The 19,518-nt window shown below is 39.6% G+C and overlaps 1 protein-coding gene across 1 annotated transcript in view; it reads left to right on the forward strand.

Moving 5' to 3' along the window:
* Positions 1 to 258: 258 nt before the first annotated feature.
* LOC118210812 (NLR family CARD domain-containing protein 3-like) overlaps positions 259 to 19,518 on the forward strand; it is a 131,566-nt gene continuing 112,306 nt past the window's right edge. The window contains exons 1-7 of the mRNA XM_035387258.1: positions 259 to 416; positions 11,886 to 12,031; positions 12,305 to 12,415; positions 14,797 to 14,907; positions 15,255 to 15,365; positions 17,717 to 17,827; positions 18,461 to 18,571. Coding sequence (XP_035243149.1) covers positions 11,973 to 12,031; positions 12,305 to 12,415; positions 14,797 to 14,907; positions 15,255 to 15,365; positions 17,717 to 17,827; positions 18,461 to 18,571 — 614 coding nt within the window. The 5' untranslated portion in view covers positions 259 to 416; positions 11,886 to 11,972. The remainder of the gene's footprint in view (positions 417 to 11,885; positions 12,032 to 12,304; positions 12,416 to 14,796; positions 14,908 to 15,254; positions 15,366 to 17,716; positions 17,828 to 18,460; positions 18,572 to 19,518) is intronic.

Raw genomic sequence — 19,518 nt, forward strand, 5'->3', positions numbered from 1 at the left:
ACTATTACTGACTATGGAATGTCTGTATTCACATTATTATTTTCCTTATTTTACTTTATTTTTTATTTATTTATTTTTATTTATTTATTTTTTTAAACTAATAGTTATTTTTTTCTATTATTTTATATATTGTACCATTTCTTCTGTGTTTCAATAAGATACAGTAACATTTGAATTTACATATTGCTGTACTTTCCTGCTTTAACCTGTATTTAGTAATTTCTACTAATAAAAAAAAAAAAAAATTGGGCCCTCTACATGGACGTTACGTGCTTCCTGTCCTCTCCGTGGATCTCCTCCTGGTGGATTTTCCCCAGCTTGCTGCAGGCGGACCCTTCAAACTCAAACGCCATTTTAAAGACGGACGAGAAAGAAAAGGGAGTAAAAGAAGGAATAAAACTGAAAAAAAGAACAGAGTAAGTAGCCTGTTGTGGAGTGGGATGGAGAGAATATAAACCTAAGGTTGAAGAGGTGTGGGGAGGAATGGGAAACTTCTAGTAGCCTATAATCGCATTAACACGCCTAATTCAGCAAAACAGAAATCTGACAAGAAAATGGCTTCTTTTTTTATATTCCATTTGCAGGGCTCGAAATTACGACCATTTTTTCATATGCTCCCGAAATATAATTGGGAGCATTTGTGCGAGTGCAAATAATTGTTCTGGTGCGACCTTTTTTTTTCTTTTTCCAGTCGAACGTCCCTTTCTCTGTACATTCGCTAGTTAGTACACTAATGTTACCTGAAGACAAAAGTTTATGATCCATTTATTAGCGTTATCGATAGGTGAAAAGTTGAAGCGAACGATTAACTACGGCATTTTTTTTTTTTTAGAAACGTTAACGTAGTGTTTTGTGTAGCGAGCCGGTTGAAACAGCTAATTTCTCCGATGCAGTTTACTAGGGATGCACCGAAATAAATTCTTGGCCGAAACCGAAAGTAAGAAAACACTTGGCTTTATACCGAGTACCGTTATTTTTTCATTTATTTGCCCATTTACCATTAAATCAATTTAGCTTTTGATTTATGCTATTCAATGACAAAACGACAAGGTGATTAAAAAAACTTTTATTAGTCTATTGAACATTCAGTCCTTTCCAGAAGTCATTATAGTAAAAAGCACAATAACTGGGGTAATGAACATAGAGGGCAGGGAGTGTTCCACAGAAAGCTGATACTAGTATAACATTCAGTAAAAATCTTTTTGGGAGGTAATTCAAGATCTTTATTATTTTCCTTTGTACAATACAAGAATACAATAACAAAACAAACAAAAAAAAAAAACAAATAAACGGAGAAAACATAATTCAACCAACATGATTTCCAACCACAAATGTTCACCTGTAGCCTAACGGTGGAATATATATTTCATTTCTACCGAACGTAATTTCAAAAGGTAAGTCAGTGCCGATTGTTGACTAATCAAGGGAAATGTAAAATACCTAATAACCGTACAAATAGGCTACTAGTTGCATGCTGCGAGTATTAGCCATTCTAAATGCACACAAAAAGGCGCTGTTTGAAATGTCAAATCGCGAGACGCGCGTGCACGGACAGGGGAATCAGTTCGCTTCGAGGATACTGAATTCGCTACAACACCGGCACTGTTTGAATGCGTCATCAATAGCCGCAGGAGAGCAACGAAACAGTGTCACATTTATTTCTATACTTTTGTTACAATAAAAAAAAAAAAAAACCCCACATTTGGTCAAAATTTTCGGCATTTTCACTCTTTCGGCCGAATACCGAATGTGTTAGTTTTGCTATTTTCGGCCGAATATTTTCGGTGAACGAAATTTCGGTGCATCCCTACAGTTTACTGGCGGTTGATTTAATTAGCGGTATTAATGTGACGAGAAGCGCTTTGTCGTTTGAATGCATAACACGCAATTCCTTGCGCCCGCAATTTTACTATTTCAGTAAATCTATTTATTAATTTAATTGATATCTATTTATTAAACAATGTATATTTTAAATTCGGTCTGTGGTTTTGTCAGAAAAGTTTTTTCTTTTCCAACTAGTGTCATATTTATAGATAAACTTATTCTTAAGAAAATAATTAAGACATTAGGAACAACTGGATTTTCCCACATGGCAATAATAGGCCTATGGAAGCCTATTTCTCTTGAACAGAGATTTATTGATAGAATAACAGTTTTTTTGTACACGATGAGCCTTGTGTGGACAGGGAAGTCAGAAATTAGTTTTCTCTATATATCAAGCAGTTTGAATTTGTGCAGAATGTAGAAATGTAAAATTTGGGCAGACTCTACAGTATGTGGTGTGTTACTGTTACAGTTGTTGTGTTAATGCTATTGGCTAACACAGCTATTTAGCTAAAGCACAGTAGAATACTGAGGTCAAACTGGTAATACAGAGCTACACAAGCAATGCAGCATTAGTGTTACAGTTTTATAATTCTCCATAGAGAAGATGGCTGCACATTCAAATGTTACCTGTTGCCTAGTTAGGTCAGGCGATGGTTCCACTGACAGCACAGAGCAACTGACGCATTTTGATACTTGCAGGGACAGCAGAGACTGTTTCCACAGGACGAACGTTCAACTAAGGAACTAAATTTAACAGAGGTAAGCCCTAGTAGCCCCTTTACATAACCTGTCTTTCTTTCCATTTTAAAGGGGGACAGTTCACTCTGTCATAGGCTATTCAGCTCACTCTGTCATAGGCTATTCAGCTCACTCTGTCATAGGCTATTCAGCTCACTCTATCATAGGCTATTCAGCTCACTCTGTCATAGGCTATCTAGCTCACTCTGTCATAGGTTATTTGGCTCACCCTATCATAGGCTATTCTGTTTAATCTGTTGTCTTTGCTTAAACATTTAAAATCCGTCCCTTTAGATTTTTTGCCTTTTCTTCCTGCAGTTGAACATTGTTATATATGATACATTATTGAAATAATGCCATACATTTCATCACATACTTTTGCCATACTGCATGAGCATTATTATGATACACATCCTGCTATTCACATACTACAGTATTTGTGTTATTATAATACACATCCTGATATTCACATATTACCATGTTTCTGTTATTATCATACACATCCTGCTATTCACATACTACCATATTTCTGTTATTATGATACATATCCTGCTATTCACATACTACCATATTTCTGTTATTATAATACACAACCTGCTATTCACACACTACCATATTTTTGTTATTATAATCTCATAAAAAACATGTTTTCAACGTACAAAAACTCCAAGTTACTCACATACAAGACATACACTGTCTATAACTCATTCATGCAAAATCTAGGCCTGCCATTAAAAGTATTGATATCAAAATGACCCCAAGTTACTGTACTACAAACAATAATAGGCTATCTTGCCTCACTGAAATTACATAAACTGTATTCCAAAGCAATGCTACCCAATGTTTCCTCAATTATTTAAAGTCACTTGGCCCTGTGTGTATAAGCATACAGTACATGGACAGGCGAAACATATGTGTGGATGGGTTTGTAAGAGTGAAGATTGATTGAATAGGCTTCAGTATATCCAATTTGTATTGCTATGTATGTGTTTAGTTGCCCAGCCTTTCTATTGCGTGAATGATTGCATGTTTTTGGTATAAATGTTTGTTCGTAAATGTAAATGTAACATGCTGCTAGGGAAATGTGCCCATGGGGATAAAGAAGTATTCTATATATGTTTGTACAATATGTATTTCACATGTAGTATTTATTGTAAGTCGCAAATATACAACAACTTGTACATTTAGTGAAATGAAGTTCACGAGCAAGTATAAACATATGTTTTCTGGAGGAGTATGCTTCCTGTAGGTATTCACCAGCAGTTTTGTACATGAAGTTAAATGTGTTGCATGAGGCAATTAGAAATATTTCACAGTTTGATGTGACACAGTTTGAATGACATTGTAAAATGGTAAGATTACAAAACACAGGGCCAAGTGACTTGAATCAATTGAGGAAACATTGGGTAGCATTGCTTTGGAATACAGTTTATGTAATTTCAGTGAGGCAAGATAGCCCATATTGTTTGTAGTACAGTAATTTGGCATCATTTTGATATCAATACTTTTAATGGCAAGCCTAGATTTTGCCAGTTTGAATGAATGAGTTAGACAGTGTATGTTACGGCTGGCTCGACTGGCCGCAACAAACAAAGTCCAGATGCACCAAAAACACGACAGAAACTGATATAAAAACAAACCCAGACATTTATTAATCTAAATTACAGACAAAAACACACAAAGTTCACAAAACCAAAGCTCTCCACACAAATCACAAACCCCAAAAGAAAATCTCCCCTGCCTCATACTACTGGGCTTATATTGGACCACAGGCAGGTGGAAGCAATCAGGCAATTAAGTAATTAAACAACTACCTCCACCTGCACTACCCAGGCAAGCAGAGGCAGGGGACGTAACAGTGTATGTCTTGTATGTGTGAGTAACTTGACATTTTTGTATGCTGAAAACGTGTTTTTTATGAGATATCATTTCTTTTTGCAAAGTCTTTGTTATGAGAAAGTGAGAAATGCGAAGTAACCCTTTAAGAAACAGTTTTGGATTATGGCTGTCCTTGTGTGAATTTGTACAGTCTGATGAGCGTGTACCGTTGAGCCCTTTCGCTTTGCTATACATGTAAAACAGTGGCTGTGGCAAAGGGTGCGGTGGCGTAAGTATAAACGTATGAGAAACGCAGCTGAAATATGCCCAGTGTATGTACTCACGGATTTGGCAACCATCCTGCGAGCCTTGATTGACAAAATTATCAGCAAGCCCTTAGAATTAGTGCTCCCTAGGTCGCAACTTGTGTACCCTTATGTCCTGCTCCGTTTTCTGTTATTTCGTTGAGATGCACTTTTAGTGTTTGCAAGGTTTATAAGGCAGTTTGATAGCCTTATCTGCAGGTAGGAGTCCTCTTCGCTGTTTTTCTAAGGTAGATCAGTGAGCTTATGTGAGAATTGGAAGTAGTAGAAGCGGAACACTTGATAGGGGGGAATAAGAGCAGACGCATATGTCCCAGCAATCTTTGCATATGATAAAATTGACTAGTTGAAACAATATGTTTTTTAGCAGAATGGGCGTGTAGGTGAAGTTTGACATGATGACAGACTATAGTGCAAAGTAAATGAAGTGACCATGAGCAATTTGCGTTTCCTTATTGAACGGTATAAGCAATCCCTCGTGAAAGTGGTGGGTGAAGTAACATGTGATAATGTATAGGGAATCTATTGCCCTGATGTGCTGTTCTCATGTTGAGTACTAGTAGTTATAGTTATGATTGAGTCATGAGTTGAAATGTAATGTTTTAATGGGGAGTTGCAGACAGTACATACGTAGTAATTGTTTGTATGTGGCTAGATAGAGAACAGAGCGAGGTAACATGAATGTAGAAATGTGGCGTTTGCTGATGTTTTCTACAGTAGCCAAGTGAAGAAATATAGTTAGTAGAAATGGCACAGTGGTCAGCTGGTGTAACTTTTTAAGAAAATCAATATATTTGTCGTCATGAAATGCATATGGCTGGCCGTGAGTGACTTTTGGTAAAGCAAATATAAGTGTAAGAAAACGTTAGTGTAAAATATGAAAATATCTTCCTGAGGGCGAGGCGGGATTCGACCCTTCGACCTCTGGCTTTCCAGTTCGTAACTCTGGCAGTACGTCACCACGACATAACTATTCAATGCGTAAAATGTCCTGGTAAAACCTGTCCGTGGTTTTAAAGAACACAGGCCAGTAAGCACTGCTGAACTCCGGTTGAATCCATATGGCCTGGCGATATTGTAGCTGGTTAACTGAACGTGTAGATGGTATGTCATAATGCAGTGTATATGTTCGGTGAAGGCCGGGTAGATGTGGTGCAAAAGCAATAATTGAGAAGTAACAGACAATTATTAGTGAGGAAATAACCAGGTTAAAGAAATGTGATCCTGGCTGGGCTTGAGCCCGCAGCTTCATGGTCCATAGGCTGTAACTTTGACCACTAGGCCATGAACAGACTTGCTGTGAAGACCAGAAATGTTTCAGACTAAAAAGATATGGCTATTTTGCGTGTGTATGCGAGATTTTGATTGGCTCGTGTAGGTGAAGGATTGGCTGGTGTTGGTAAAATGTCCAGTAGGGAGACATTTTGTTTGTGGGATAGGCGGCAGGAAGAAGAAGAAGGAGGAAAACCCCCTTGGTTTGGGGCTTTATTGCGTGGACATGTGAAGTTGTTTATGAATTCTGTCTGTTGAAATGGGGTGAGAATGTACAGAATTTAATGTTTTTAAGGGCTGAGTGTCTGTGGCTGTTGTGGTTATTTCTGTGGGGAACCCTGAAGAGTGCCAAACTCTTGGTGCTGTACAGGTATAGGGCATGCCGCCCTGCCAAGGCGTAACTTGGCAGGATGGCATATCTGTCATCCCAAATCATGGGTTTCTGGTGTGGTTCTAGTGTACTGTTATTCTAATCGCAGGCTTCCACATCCAAGAACTGCTTGTTTTGTACCCTCCGTTTACCTGGGAGTCACGTGTGAATGCAGTCTGGCACAAAGTAGCATAAATTGTTCTGTTAATTACCTGGGGAAAAGAAAACTAGGGCTGGATTTTAATTTGTGGTCCAAATTTGAGAATCCATGTTATAGAGTATTTGAGGACCTAATTCAATTGCTTACCATAGGGGTGTCTGATGCACCCTAATATATATTCAAAGAAATATACATAAACACATGAGGGAGTGAATGAAAACAATGAAAATGGGGAGGAAAGACAAAAAAAAACAAATACAATTAGGCTAATACCTGGTCAGACATAAGCATGATAGCTGGTTCTAATATTCATTTCACTTTAACATATATGGGTGTACGAGGAGGGGAACAAGAATAAAATAACTAATGAAACACAGACAAACACACACACACACACACACACACACATATATATGCAGTTGCAATCAAAATTATTCAGCCCCTCTAACCCATACGATGTCTTTGTGATGTGAATAAAATTTCATGACAATGTATGAACTAAGGCCTTTGTAAACAGAAATACGTGTTTATTAGAACAAGTTCAAGTGATTTTGAAAACATACAGCTGAGTTCACTATTTGTTTATAAGGAAAAAAGTCTCTCCAAAAAAATCAATGACTAAATTATTCAACCCCCAAATTCAGTACTTTGTGGAACATCCTTTAGCTTTTATAACTTCCAATAAACACTTCCTATAAGTGCTCACAAGCCTCTGACACCTCGCTTTTGGAATCTTGGCCCATTCTTCCTGTGCAAATGCTTCAAGTTCACCGATATTCTTTGGTTTTCGTGATGCCACTGCTTTCTTCAAATCCCACCAAAGATTTTCAATGGGATTTAAATCTGGGGACTGAGAAGGCCAGGCAAGGACATTCCAAGATCGTTCCCTGAACCAAGCTTTGGTTGACTTGGATGTATGCTTGGGATCATTGTCTTGCTGGAAAGTCCAATGATCACCAAGCTTCAGCTTATGCACTGAGGTCATCACATTCTTCTCCAGAATGGCCTGGTATTTCAAGGAATCCATGGTGCCAGTCACACGCTGAAGATTGCCAGTACCAGAAGCAGCAAGACACCCCCACAGAAGGACTGACCCACTTCCATACTTGACTGTGGGAATGGTGTTCTTCTTGTCATAAGCTGCACCTTTCTTGCGCCAGACATACCACTTATCCTTGGGTCTAAAAAATTTCCAGTTGTCTCGTCACTCCTTAAAATATTCTCCCAAAACTCCACAGACTTATCCAAATGATGTCTTGCATATTCAAGTCAATTTTTCATATGCTTAATGGTTAAGAGTGGAGTGCGGCGAGGTGTCCGGCCATGAAGGCCTTGCTTGTTCAATATCCTTCTTATCGTCTGTACTTATACTTTTGTTCCAGCTTTCAAAAGGTCATTCTGTAATCCTTTGGCAGTAATATGAGGTGTTTTCTCAGCAGTTCTTACGATGTGCCTGATAACAGTTGATGTAACTTTACTCTTCCTTCCACGTCCAGGTAGGTTTACTGCTATTCCATGACTTTTAAACTTCCTTATGATGCTGCCAATTGTGTCTCTTTGAACTTTCAATATCTTGGAGATCTTTTTGTATCCATTGCCTTTTTTATGCAGTGAAATAATTTCTTCTCTGAACTTTTGAGAAAGCTCCTTTGTCTTTGGCATGTTTGCTAGTCAGCTTCAAATTGATGTGAAGAAGTGCATCGGTGGGATTTATATGTTTATCACAGGGGAAGCAAACAGTATCTTTATGGATTTCCTAAGGGCTTAAGTGTGTTTCCACAAAATTTAGTCACTCTACAGACCAGCAAATATTTAAAAAATGGTGATATTGAATGGGGGTTGAATATTTATGATATGGCTGAAATACAAAATGTACATGCTACTCGGAAATATTAAAAAATACATTTTTATTTTGAATTTTAACAGAACACACAAGTGACATACATGTTGTTTTTTTAGTTTCAAGTCTCCCGAAAAGCATGCATTTAAAAATATTTACAGTTTCCACAGTGGTTGAATAAATTTAATTGCAACTGTATATATATATATATATATATATATATATATATATATATTTATATTTATATTTGACATGAAGCTGATCTACACCAGAATGTATATATATATAAGACATTAAGCTGATGTCAGGCCTGAGGAACAGTGTCGTGCTCTTCCATGGCTTGCTACTTCTCTGGAGTATAAAACTGAGGCAACACACTTATAAAATCCATTTTTCATCAAAAGCAACAAACTCACAAATGAAGAAAAAAAAATGGTTGTTGACATTCAAAAATAAGGCAATGGGTCAAAAACTAAACAAAGAAAGAAATATATGACTTAATACTGTGAGACCAAATATTAATAATTTTAAAAATACTGGAGTAGAGTTAAACCTGTCCAGTAGAGGGTGCTAGTATATCTTAGCCCCATGCACAGTGAGGTAGATGGTTCAGGGAGCAAAGAACAATCCAGTGGCCACAGTTGGAGAATTCCAGAACTTGGTTGCGTCGGGGGGTCACCAAGTTTCCAAATCTACAATTAATTGCTACATTAGATGCTCCAAAATTAGATGCTACCTCCATGCCTAAAGGCTATTTGGAATGGTTTCAGGAAAAATGGTTTTACTGGAAGTAATCAACAGTTTCAAGAAACTAAATTGTCTCCTTTGTTTCATCTACTGTGGTCCGGAGAGATGACATTAGAGCTCTTTGGCCAAGCATAGCTGTTATTTCATTTGTGGCCTTTCTGTTAGCTTGAACTAGTCTGCCCATTCTCCTCTGATCTCTCATTAACAAGGTGTTTTTTGTTTATCACACCATTCTCTGTAAACTCTAGAGACTGTACTGCATGAAAATCCCAGGAGGGCAGCTGTTTCTGTGATGCTGGAACCAGTACATCTGGCACCATCCATCTGGTACAGTCAAAGTCGCTTAGATCACACATCTTGCCCATTCTAATAGGTATGGAGCTGGTCTTGTAACCTATAGGTCACAGGTTTGATTCCCAGGTAGGACACTGCCGTTGTACCCTTGAGCTAGGTACCTAACCTGTATTGCTTCAGTATATATCCAGCTGTATGGATTCAATGTAAAATACTATGCAAAATAAAAACTTGTTTAAATCGCCCTGGATAAGAGCGTCTGCTAAATGCCTGCAATGCAAAGTAAATGTTTTACTGGGAGAAGTCAGTCAAACCCAAAAATCTAGCATTTTCAAAATGACATTGCCTCATCTACTGTTAAATGAGATGACATCATTGTGTGACCCTATTTTACTGTGTGCTTATGCTTTTCGTCCCTTCCACGAATAACCCTGACCGTAAAGTCTGTTGTTTTATGTGTGGGTCTTGGTGGAAGAAAAGGAGTATAGGGAGAGTTTGTGGTTGCGGTTGAAACACAGCAGTGTTGTTTATTTGGTGGCAGATGAAGCAGTTGAAACAGCAGCATGCAGTCAGTCTCACACATCCAGCCTTTCAGAATTAAAACAGTTATGGCTGAATTAGTTACATGGCCAACTACTGCAGCTACATATAGCTAGCGTAGCACACATGCTTCACATTAGTTCAATTTGCATAAAACAAGTAGTTAAAGTCTAATAAACATATGGCAAGAAATAAAAGAATATAGATAGTAAAACACTAAGTAGTAGCAAATACAATCAACATTTGATCCACAACCAAATTACTTGTGCGCTTCATTCATTTTCAATAGCGAAATAAATAGCTACTAGTCACGCCAGTGCCATAAATAAAGATGAACACTGCATACTTTATGTAAATCATTGACCGCAAATAGTAACATGTAATGAACATCAAACATATTGTCTTCCATATTTCATGAATTTCATGAATGAATTACATGGATGGGTAACATTAATCAAGGTATAAAACTGTTTTGAGGGAGAGAAGTATTTCTTCTTCCTACCTTTCAGAATTGAAACAGTTATGGCTTGACCTTGATCTCACGTGGCCCAAGAGGGTCCCCGACAACAGTTACTGTACCAGAACGGAGCAGCGCCCCCTGGTGGCAGCCCTATTTTAGTCCTCCACCCTACAATTACATTACATTACAGTCATTTAGCAGACACTCTTATCCAGAGTGACTTACACAACTTTTACATTGCATCCATTTATACAGTCAGATATATACTGAAGCAATGCTGGTTAAGTACCTTGCTCAAGGATACAGTCTATCCTAGAATCAAACCTGTGATCTTTAGACTAGTTCCTTACCCATTATACTACATTGTTCATTGCACCATTCTCTGTAAACTCTAGAGACTGAATTGCATGAAGATCCCAGGAGGGCAGCTGTTTCTGTGATGGTGAAACCACTACGTCTGGCACAGACAGTCATGCCACAGTCAAAGTCACTTAGATCACACATCTTGTCCATTACAATATTTGCTCAAACAAAAAACTAAACATCTTCACTATGTCTGCATACTTTATGTATTGAGTTGCAGCCACATGATTTGCTGTTTGGTGGAGTAGGCTATTTGCATTAATGAGCGGGTGTACATAATAAAGTGTCCGGTATATAATACAAAGGTTATGGGTTTGGTGTTGATATAGGGATGTGTATACAGAAACAGGCCTCATATATACTGGTAAATACAGCGGTGGATCTTTAATGTTACGGGGCTGTTCTGCGTCCACTGATCCTTGGGCCCTTGTTAAAAACAACAGCATCATGAACTCTACCTAGGTACCAGGACATTTTAGCCAGAAACCTGGTTGCCTCTGCCAAGCGGACTGAAAGCCACTAGTGGATCTTCCAGCAAAACAGTGACCTCAAGCACACATTACTATTCACAAATAAATGATTAATTAACCACATAAGGCGCATTTGCAATGGGTACAGTCTCCAGACTTGAACTCCATTGGAAACCTGCAGTTTTAATTGAACAGGACAGTTCTTTAGCAAAGATCAAAAGATATTAAGGATCTGGATGGAGGAAGGGTTTAAGATCCCGCCCAATGTGTTCTCCAGTCTTATAAGATGTTATTCATAAAGACTCAGTGCCATTATCCCTGCAAGGGGAGGGTGAACAAATTTCTAAATAAGGGGTGGAGGGGGGCAATAATTGTGACACTTATTTTCTGGAAGTTAATGTATAATCTGAGAAATGTGGAATTTTGACCGATTCCATTGAATTCCATTGAATCATTAACAAAGAATATTTATCAAGTTGTACAATCAATATAGAGCTTACCACTTTCATTTATGTAATACAGTTGCTGTATAGAACATGTTTAGGGCCTATTTAAATTCTTGATTGCTTACTCTCAACACTGTGGTGTGTTGTATATGCATGCCTCTGTATATTAGTGTGTCTATATGTGTGTTCGGTGTGTTCTCATTTTGTGTGTTTACAGGTTGGCTAGTTTGGGATAGAACCCACATGTGGTGTAAACTGGTCTGATGTGTTCCAGTCTCCTGAGATAGGGGGCGCTGTTTCTAAAATGAGTCACTCAGGAGAGCCAGACACCAAAGGAGGAACCCTCAGCACTAACAGAAAGAGGTATGAATGCACAAATCAGATATTTAATGTGATGTGAATTAGAGCTGCAGTAAGAGAATGAGTTTAACTGGAAGCTCTGTCTCCATGTGCTGTGAGTTAGAGCTGCAGTAAGAGGATGAGTTTAACTGGAAGCTCTGTCTCTATGTGCTGTGAGTTAGAGCTGCCGTAAGTGGATGAGTTTAACTGGAAGTTCTGTCTCCATGTTCGGTGAGTTAGAGCTGCAGTAAGAGGATGAGTTTAACTGGAAGTTCTGTCTCCATGTTCTGTTCACAGGGTTCAGGTAGAAAGAGCAGGGTCACCTGTGCCCAGCTGTGTGTCTATGAAGAGTGATGATTCAATGAGGAGGATACTCAACTTCAGGGAAGAGTTTCCAGGTGATTCAAGGTAAATGAACAGGTTCATATTGACACTACTATTTAATTAAACCTTAATCTGACTGGCTAATTTCTGGTGTAGGTTGGGTGCTCCATGTCATATTCATGTGTATGTGGGTGTGTCATGTCTCATTCAGGTGTAGATAGTATGGTACACTATGTGCAGGTGTACGTGGGTGTATTATGTCACATTCAGGTGCAGGTTTGGTTTATGATGTCATTTTCAGGTGCTGGTGGGTGTATTTTGTCATATTCAGGTATTGATAGTGTATGATATCACTTTCAGGTGTAGGTGGGTGTTTTATGCCACATTCAGGTGTAGGTGGGTGTATTATTTCACATTCAGGTGTCGATGGGTGTGTTAGGCCTATGTCATATTCAGGGGTTGATGGTTTATTATATCATATTCAGGTGTAGGTTGGTGTTGTTTGTCATCTTCAGGTGTGGGTGAGTGTATTATGTCACATTCAAATGTTGGTGGGTATAATATGTCCCATTCAGTTGTTTATGGTGTGTTGTTATATTCCGGTGTCGGTGGTTGTTTTATGTCATTATCAGGTGTTGATGGGTGTATTATGTCATTATCAGGTGTGGATGGGTATATTTTTTCACATTCAAGTGTAGGTGGGTGCATTATATCGTATTCAGTTGTAGATAGGTGTGTTATGTCATTATCAGGTGTAGATGGGTATATTGTGCCACATTCAAGTGTAGGTGGGTGTTGCTGAGCAGAGTAAATTCTCCCCTTAGAATAACCAGGCACAACGAGGTTTATCCATCTAAGAAATAGGATTTATTTCTGCAGAACATGTTTGGCACTTACACACAACAAGACGGAAACACTCAAACTGAAGACAACTGGGGCACTCCCTCCTTTTTATTAGCACAAAGTGATTTACCTATGATTTGTACAGTTCTATTTCTTATTGATGCATGGCTAATACATAAGCGTATAGTAAGACTGAACAAAGTGAATGATTGGCTGTGTCTAGTAATATAGCATGAATACTGAATAAGCACATGGTGACCTTTTAGTCTTCAGTGTTACATAAACAAGCTTTAAATCAGATATAATAGTTTGGTCTTTTATCGATCGGTTGCTTTCAGAGTCCTGGGCATTATGGCATCACAGCCGGTTCCTCCCTGGCAGGATGGCAGGGGGAGGATAAGGAGGAAAGCCAAGCTCACCAGTTTGGACTTCTAGAAGTGTATAAGACGGAGAGACAGAAAACACATACACACAGACACACACACACAGACACACGTACATGCATTATTTTTAACTTCAGGTGTAGATGGGTGTATGATGTCACATTCCGGTGTAGGTGGGTGTATTATGTCACATTCCGGTGTAGGTAGGAGTTTTATGTCACATTCAGGTGTAGGTGAGTGTATTATGGTGTGTTCAGGTGTAGGTGTGGTATTCCGTGTTGGCTCACCGCTGTTTAGATGGTGTTTTTTCTTGTTAAATTTCTGCAATAAATGACCCTGGATCCATTTCCTGCAGTATCAGAGTTAAACTTCCCCTCCCTCCATTCCTCACTCTGTCCCTATATTCTAGCTGTTAAGACTGCTCAGACAGGAGTGGCTTCATATTTTATGTGAATTAATCAACAAGGAGCGAACTGCAACCACATTTTATGCTGTTAAGGACAACACGCTTATTAAAATACTTACATGGATATGTAAATACATATTTTTGGTTTGGCGGTGAATGGATCTGCTTTAGATATTAGTGCACGCACTAACTTTGTCTAACAGGGAGTACTATACATCTCCCCTACTAAACAGGAAGAATACCAGTAAACCTCCCAGTATGTAGAAGCAGATCCAAACAACAGGTGATGATGGGGTAGTGGAGGGTGAGTGCAGTTGTGAGCAGCAGCAGCGAAGCAGGCAAAAGCAGCGCAGGCAAGCAGCAGCACTGAGAGGTCTGATTGGTGGTTTAAAAAGGCACTCCATTGGTGATGCGTGCCTGTGATTGGATGTGTAAGAGAAGAGCGTTGTTTGTATGCAATTGGATGATTGTGGAAACGCGTGAGTATGAGGTTAATGGAGCCGACCGATTGGTCAGCTACAATTTTTGAGTTTCCTGACAGAACTTACTTTGCGCATTCTGTGCGCAACGCTCATTCGTTTCTAACTCTGATGTGTGTACAAGAGAGAAACTGCACAAATGGTTCAGTACACAATCTGTAAAACAGATTCTTCTGGATAGGACTGCTGTAAGAGGATGAGTTTAACTGGAAGCCCTGTCTCCATGTGCTGTGAGTTAGAGCTTCAGTAAGAGGATGAGTTTAACTGGAAGCTCTGTCTCCATGTGCTGTGAGTTAGAGCTGCAGTAAGAGAATGAGTTTAACTGGAAGCTCTGTCTCCATGATTTGATCACAGCGTCCAGGAGGAAAGAGCAGGGTCACCTGTACCCAGCTGTCTGTCTATGAAGAGTGATGATTCAATGAGGAGGATACTCAACTTCAGAGAAGAGTTTCCAGCTGATTCAAGGTAATTACACAGGTTCATACTGACACTACTGTTTAATTCTGCTTCAATCTGGCAGGTATCGTTCACGTGTAGGTGGGGGTATTATGTCACTTTCAGACGTGCAGTGAGTTAGAGCTGCAGTAACTAAAAGGATGAGTTTAACTGAAAGCTCTGTCTCCATGTTCGGTGAGTTAGTGCTGCAGTAAGTGGATGAGTTTAACTGGATGCCCTGTTTCTATGCGCTGTGAGTTCGATCTGCAGTAAGATGATGAGTTTAACTGGAAGCTCTGTCTCCATGTGCTGTGAGTTAGAGCTTCAGTAAGATGATTAGTTTAACTGGAAGTTCTGTCTCCATGTTCTGTTCACAGGGTTCAGGTAGAAAGAGCATTGTCACCTGTGCCCAGCTGTGTGTCTATGAAGAGTGATGATTCAATGAGGAGGATACTCAACTTCAGAGAAGAGTTTCCAGGTGATTCAAGGTAAATGAACAGGTTCATATTGACACTACTATTTAATTAAACCTTAATCTGACTGGCTAATTTCTGGTGTAGGTTGGGTGCTCCATGTCACATTCATGTGTATGTGGGTGTGTCATGTCTCATTCAGGTGTAGATAGTATGGTACACTATGTGCAGGTGTACGTGGGTGTATTATGTCACATTCAGGTACAGGTTTGGTTTATGATGTCATTTTCAGGTGCTGGTGGGTGTATTTTGTCATATTCAGGTATTGATAGTGTATGATATCACTTTCAGGTGTAGGTGGGTGTTTTATGCCACATTCAGGTGTAGGTGGGTGTATTATTTCACATTCAGGTGTTGATGGGTGTGTTTGGCCTATGTCATATTCAGGGGTTGATGGTTTATTATATCATATTCAGGTGTAGGTTGCTGTTGTTTGTCATCTTCAGGTGTGGGTGAGTGTATTATGTCACATTCAAATGTTGGTGGGTATAATATGTCCCATTCAGTTGTTTATGGTGTGTTGTTATATTCCGGTGTCGGTGGTTGTTTTATGTCATTATCAGGTGTGGATGGGTATATTTTTTCACATTCAAGTGTAGGTGGGTGCATTATATCGTATTCAGTTGTAGATAGGTGTGTTATGTCATTATCAGGTGTAGATGGGTATATTGTGCCACATTCAAGTGTAGGTGGGTGTTGCTGAGCAGAGTAAATTCTCCCCTTAGAATAACCAGGCACAACGAGGTTTATCCATCTAAGAAATAGGATTTATTTCTGCAGAACGTGTTTGGCACTTACACACAACAAGACGGAAACACTCAAACTGAAGACAACTGGGGCACTCCCTCCTTTTTATTAGCACAAAGTGATTTACCTATGATTTGTACAGTTCTATTCCTTTTTGATGCATGGCTAATACATAAGCGTATAGTAAGACTGAACAAAGTGAATGATTGGCTGTGTCTAGTAATATAGCATGAATACTGAATAAGCACATGGTGACCTTTTAGTCTTCATTGTTACATAAACAAGCTTTAAATCAGATATAATAGTTTGGTCTTTTATCGATCGGTTGCTTTCAGAGTCCTGGGCATCATGGCATCACAGCCGGTTCCTCCCTGGCAGGATGGCAGGGGGAGGATAAGGAGGAAAGCCAAGCTCACCAGTTTGGACTTCTAGAAGTGTATAAGACGGAGAGACAGAAAACACATACACACAGACACACACACACAGACACACGTACATGCATTATTTTTAACTTCAGGTGTAGATGGGTGTATGATGTCACATTCCGGTGTAGGTGGGTGTATTATGTCACATTCCGGTGTAGGTAGGAGTTTTATGTCACATTCAGGTGTAGGTGAGTGTATTATGGTGTGTTCAGGTGTAGGTGTGGTATTCCGTGTTGGCTCACCGCTGTTTAGATGGTGTTTTTTCTAGTTAAATTTCTGCAATAAATGACCCTGGATCCATTTTTTGCAGTATCAAAGTTAAACTTCCCCTCCCTCCATTCCTCACTCTGTCCCTATATTCTAGCTGTTAAGACTGCTCAGACAGGAGTGGCTTCATATTTTATGTGAATTAATCAATAAGGAGCGAACTGCAACCACATTTTATGCTGTTAAGGACAACACATGTATTAAAATACTTACATGGATATGTAAATACATATTTTTGGTTTGGCGGTGAATGGATCTGCTTTAGATATTAGTGCGTGCACTAACTTTGTCTAACAGGGAGTACTATACATCTCCCCTGCTAAACAGGAAGAATACCAGTTAACCCCCCAGCATGTAGAAGCAGATCCAAACAATAGGTGATGATGGGGTGGTGGAGGGTGAGTGCAGTTGTGAGCAGCAGCAGTGAAGCAGGCAAAAGCAGCGCAGGCAAGCAGCAGCACTGAGAGGTCTGATTGGTGGTTTAAAAAGGCACTCCATTGGTGATGTGTGCCTGTGATTGGATGTGTAAGAGAAGAGTGTCGTGTGTATGCAATTGGATGATTGTTGAAACGCGTGAGTATGAGGTTAATGGAGCCGACCGATTGGTCAGCTGCAATTTTTGAGTTTCCTGACAGAACTTGCTTTGCGCATTCTGTGCGCAACGTTCATTAGTTTCTAACTCTGATGTGTGTTCAAGAGAGAAACTGTGCAAGTGGTACAGTACATAATGTGTAAAACAGATTCTTCTTGATAGAGCTGCTGTAAGAGGATGAGTTTAACTGGAAGCCCTGTCTCTATGTGCTGTGAGTTAGAGCTGCAGTAAGAGGATGAGTTTAACTGGAAGTTCTGTCTCCATGTGCTGTGAGTTAGAGCTTCAGTAAGAGAATGAGTTTAACTGGAAGCTCTGTCTCCATGATTTGATCACAGGGTCCAGGAGGAAAGAGCAGGGTCACCTGTACCCAGCTGTCTGTCTATGAAGAGTGATGATTCAATGAGGAGGATACTCACCTTCAGAGAAGAGTTTCCAGCTGATTCAAGGTCATTACACAGGTTCATACTGACATTACTGTTTAATTCTACTTCAATCTGGCTGGTATCATTCACGTGTAGGTGGGGGTATTATGTCACTTTCAGATGTGCAGTGAGTTAGAGCTGCAGTAAGAGGATGAGTTTAACTGGAAGCTCTGTCTCCATGTTCTGTGAGTTAGAGCTGCTGTAAGAGGATGAGTTTAACTGGAAGCTCTGTCTCCATGTTCTGTGAGTTAGTGCTGCAGTAAGAGGATGAGTTTAACTGGAAGCTCTGTCTCCATGTTCGGTGAGTTAGAGCTGCAGTAAGAGGATGAGTTTAACTGGAAGCTCTGTCTCCATGTTCGGTGAGTTAGAGCTGCAGTAAGTGGATGAGTTTAACTGTAAGCTCTGTCTCCATGTGCTGTCAGTTAGAGCTGCAGTAAGAGGATGAGTTTAACTGGGAGCTCTATCTCCATGTCCTGTCAGTTAAAGCTGCAGTAAGAGGATGAGTTTAACTGGAAGCTCTGTCTCCATGTGCTGTGAGTTAGAGCTGCCGTGAGAGGATGAGTTTAACTGGAAGTTCTGTCTCCGTGTTCTGTGAGTTAGAGCTTCAGCAAGATGATTAGTTTAACTGGAAGCTCTGTCTCCATGTTCTATTCACAGGGTTCAGGTTGAAAGAGCAGGGTCACCTCTACCCAGCTGTGTGTCTATGAAGAGTGATGATTCAATGAGGAGGATACTTAACTTCAGAGAAGAGTTTCCAGGTGATTCAAGGTGAATAAACAGGTTCATATTGATACTACTGTTTAATTAAACCTAAATCTGACTGGCTAATTTCTGGTGTACGTTGGGTGCTCCATGTCATATTCATGTGTATGTGGGTGTGTCATGTCACATTCAGGTCTAGATAGTATGGTACACTATGAGCAGGTGTACGTTGGTGTATTATGTCACATTCAGGTGCAGGTTTGGTTTATGATGTCGTTTTCAGGTGCTGGTGGGTGTATTTTGTCATATTCAGGTATTGATAGTGTATGATATCACTTTCAGGTGCAGGTGGGTATATTATGTCACATTCCGATGTAGGTGGGTGTATTATGTCACATTCCGGTGTAGGTGGGTGTATTACGTCACATTCCGGTGTAGGTAGGTGTATTATGTCACATTCCGATGTAGGTGGGTGTATTATGTCACATTCCGGTGTAGGTAGATGTATTATGTCACATTCAAGTGTCAGTGAGTGTATTATGTCACATTCCGATGTAGGTGGGTGTATTATGTCACATTCAGGTGTAGGTGTGGTATACCGTGTTGGCTCACTGATGTTTAGATGGTGTTTTTTCTTGTTAAATTTTTGCAATAAATGACCCTGGATCCATTTCCTGCAGTATCAGAGTTAAACTTCCCCTCCCTCCATTCCTCACTCTGTCCCTATATTCTAGCTGTTAACACAGCTCAGACAGGAGTGGCTTCGTATTTCATGTGAATTAATCAACAAGGAGTGAACTGCAACCACATTTTATGCAGTTAAGGACAACACACTTATTAAAATACTCACATGGATATGTAAATACATATTTTTGGTTTGGCGGTGAATGGATCTGCTTTAGATATTAGTGCACGCACTAACTTTGTCTAACAGGGAGTACTATACATCTCCCCTACTAAACAGGAAGAATACCAGTTAACCCCCCAGTATGTAGAAGCAGATCCAAACAACA

The sequence above is a fragment of the Anguilla anguilla genome, chromosome 13 (genome assembly GCF_013347855.1).
Source record: "Anguilla anguilla isolate fAngAng1 chromosome 13, fAngAng1.pri, whole genome shotgun sequence".
In the NCBI taxonomy this organism is placed as follows: domain Eukaryota; kingdom Metazoa; phylum Chordata; class Actinopteri; order Anguilliformes; family Anguillidae; genus Anguilla; species Anguilla anguilla.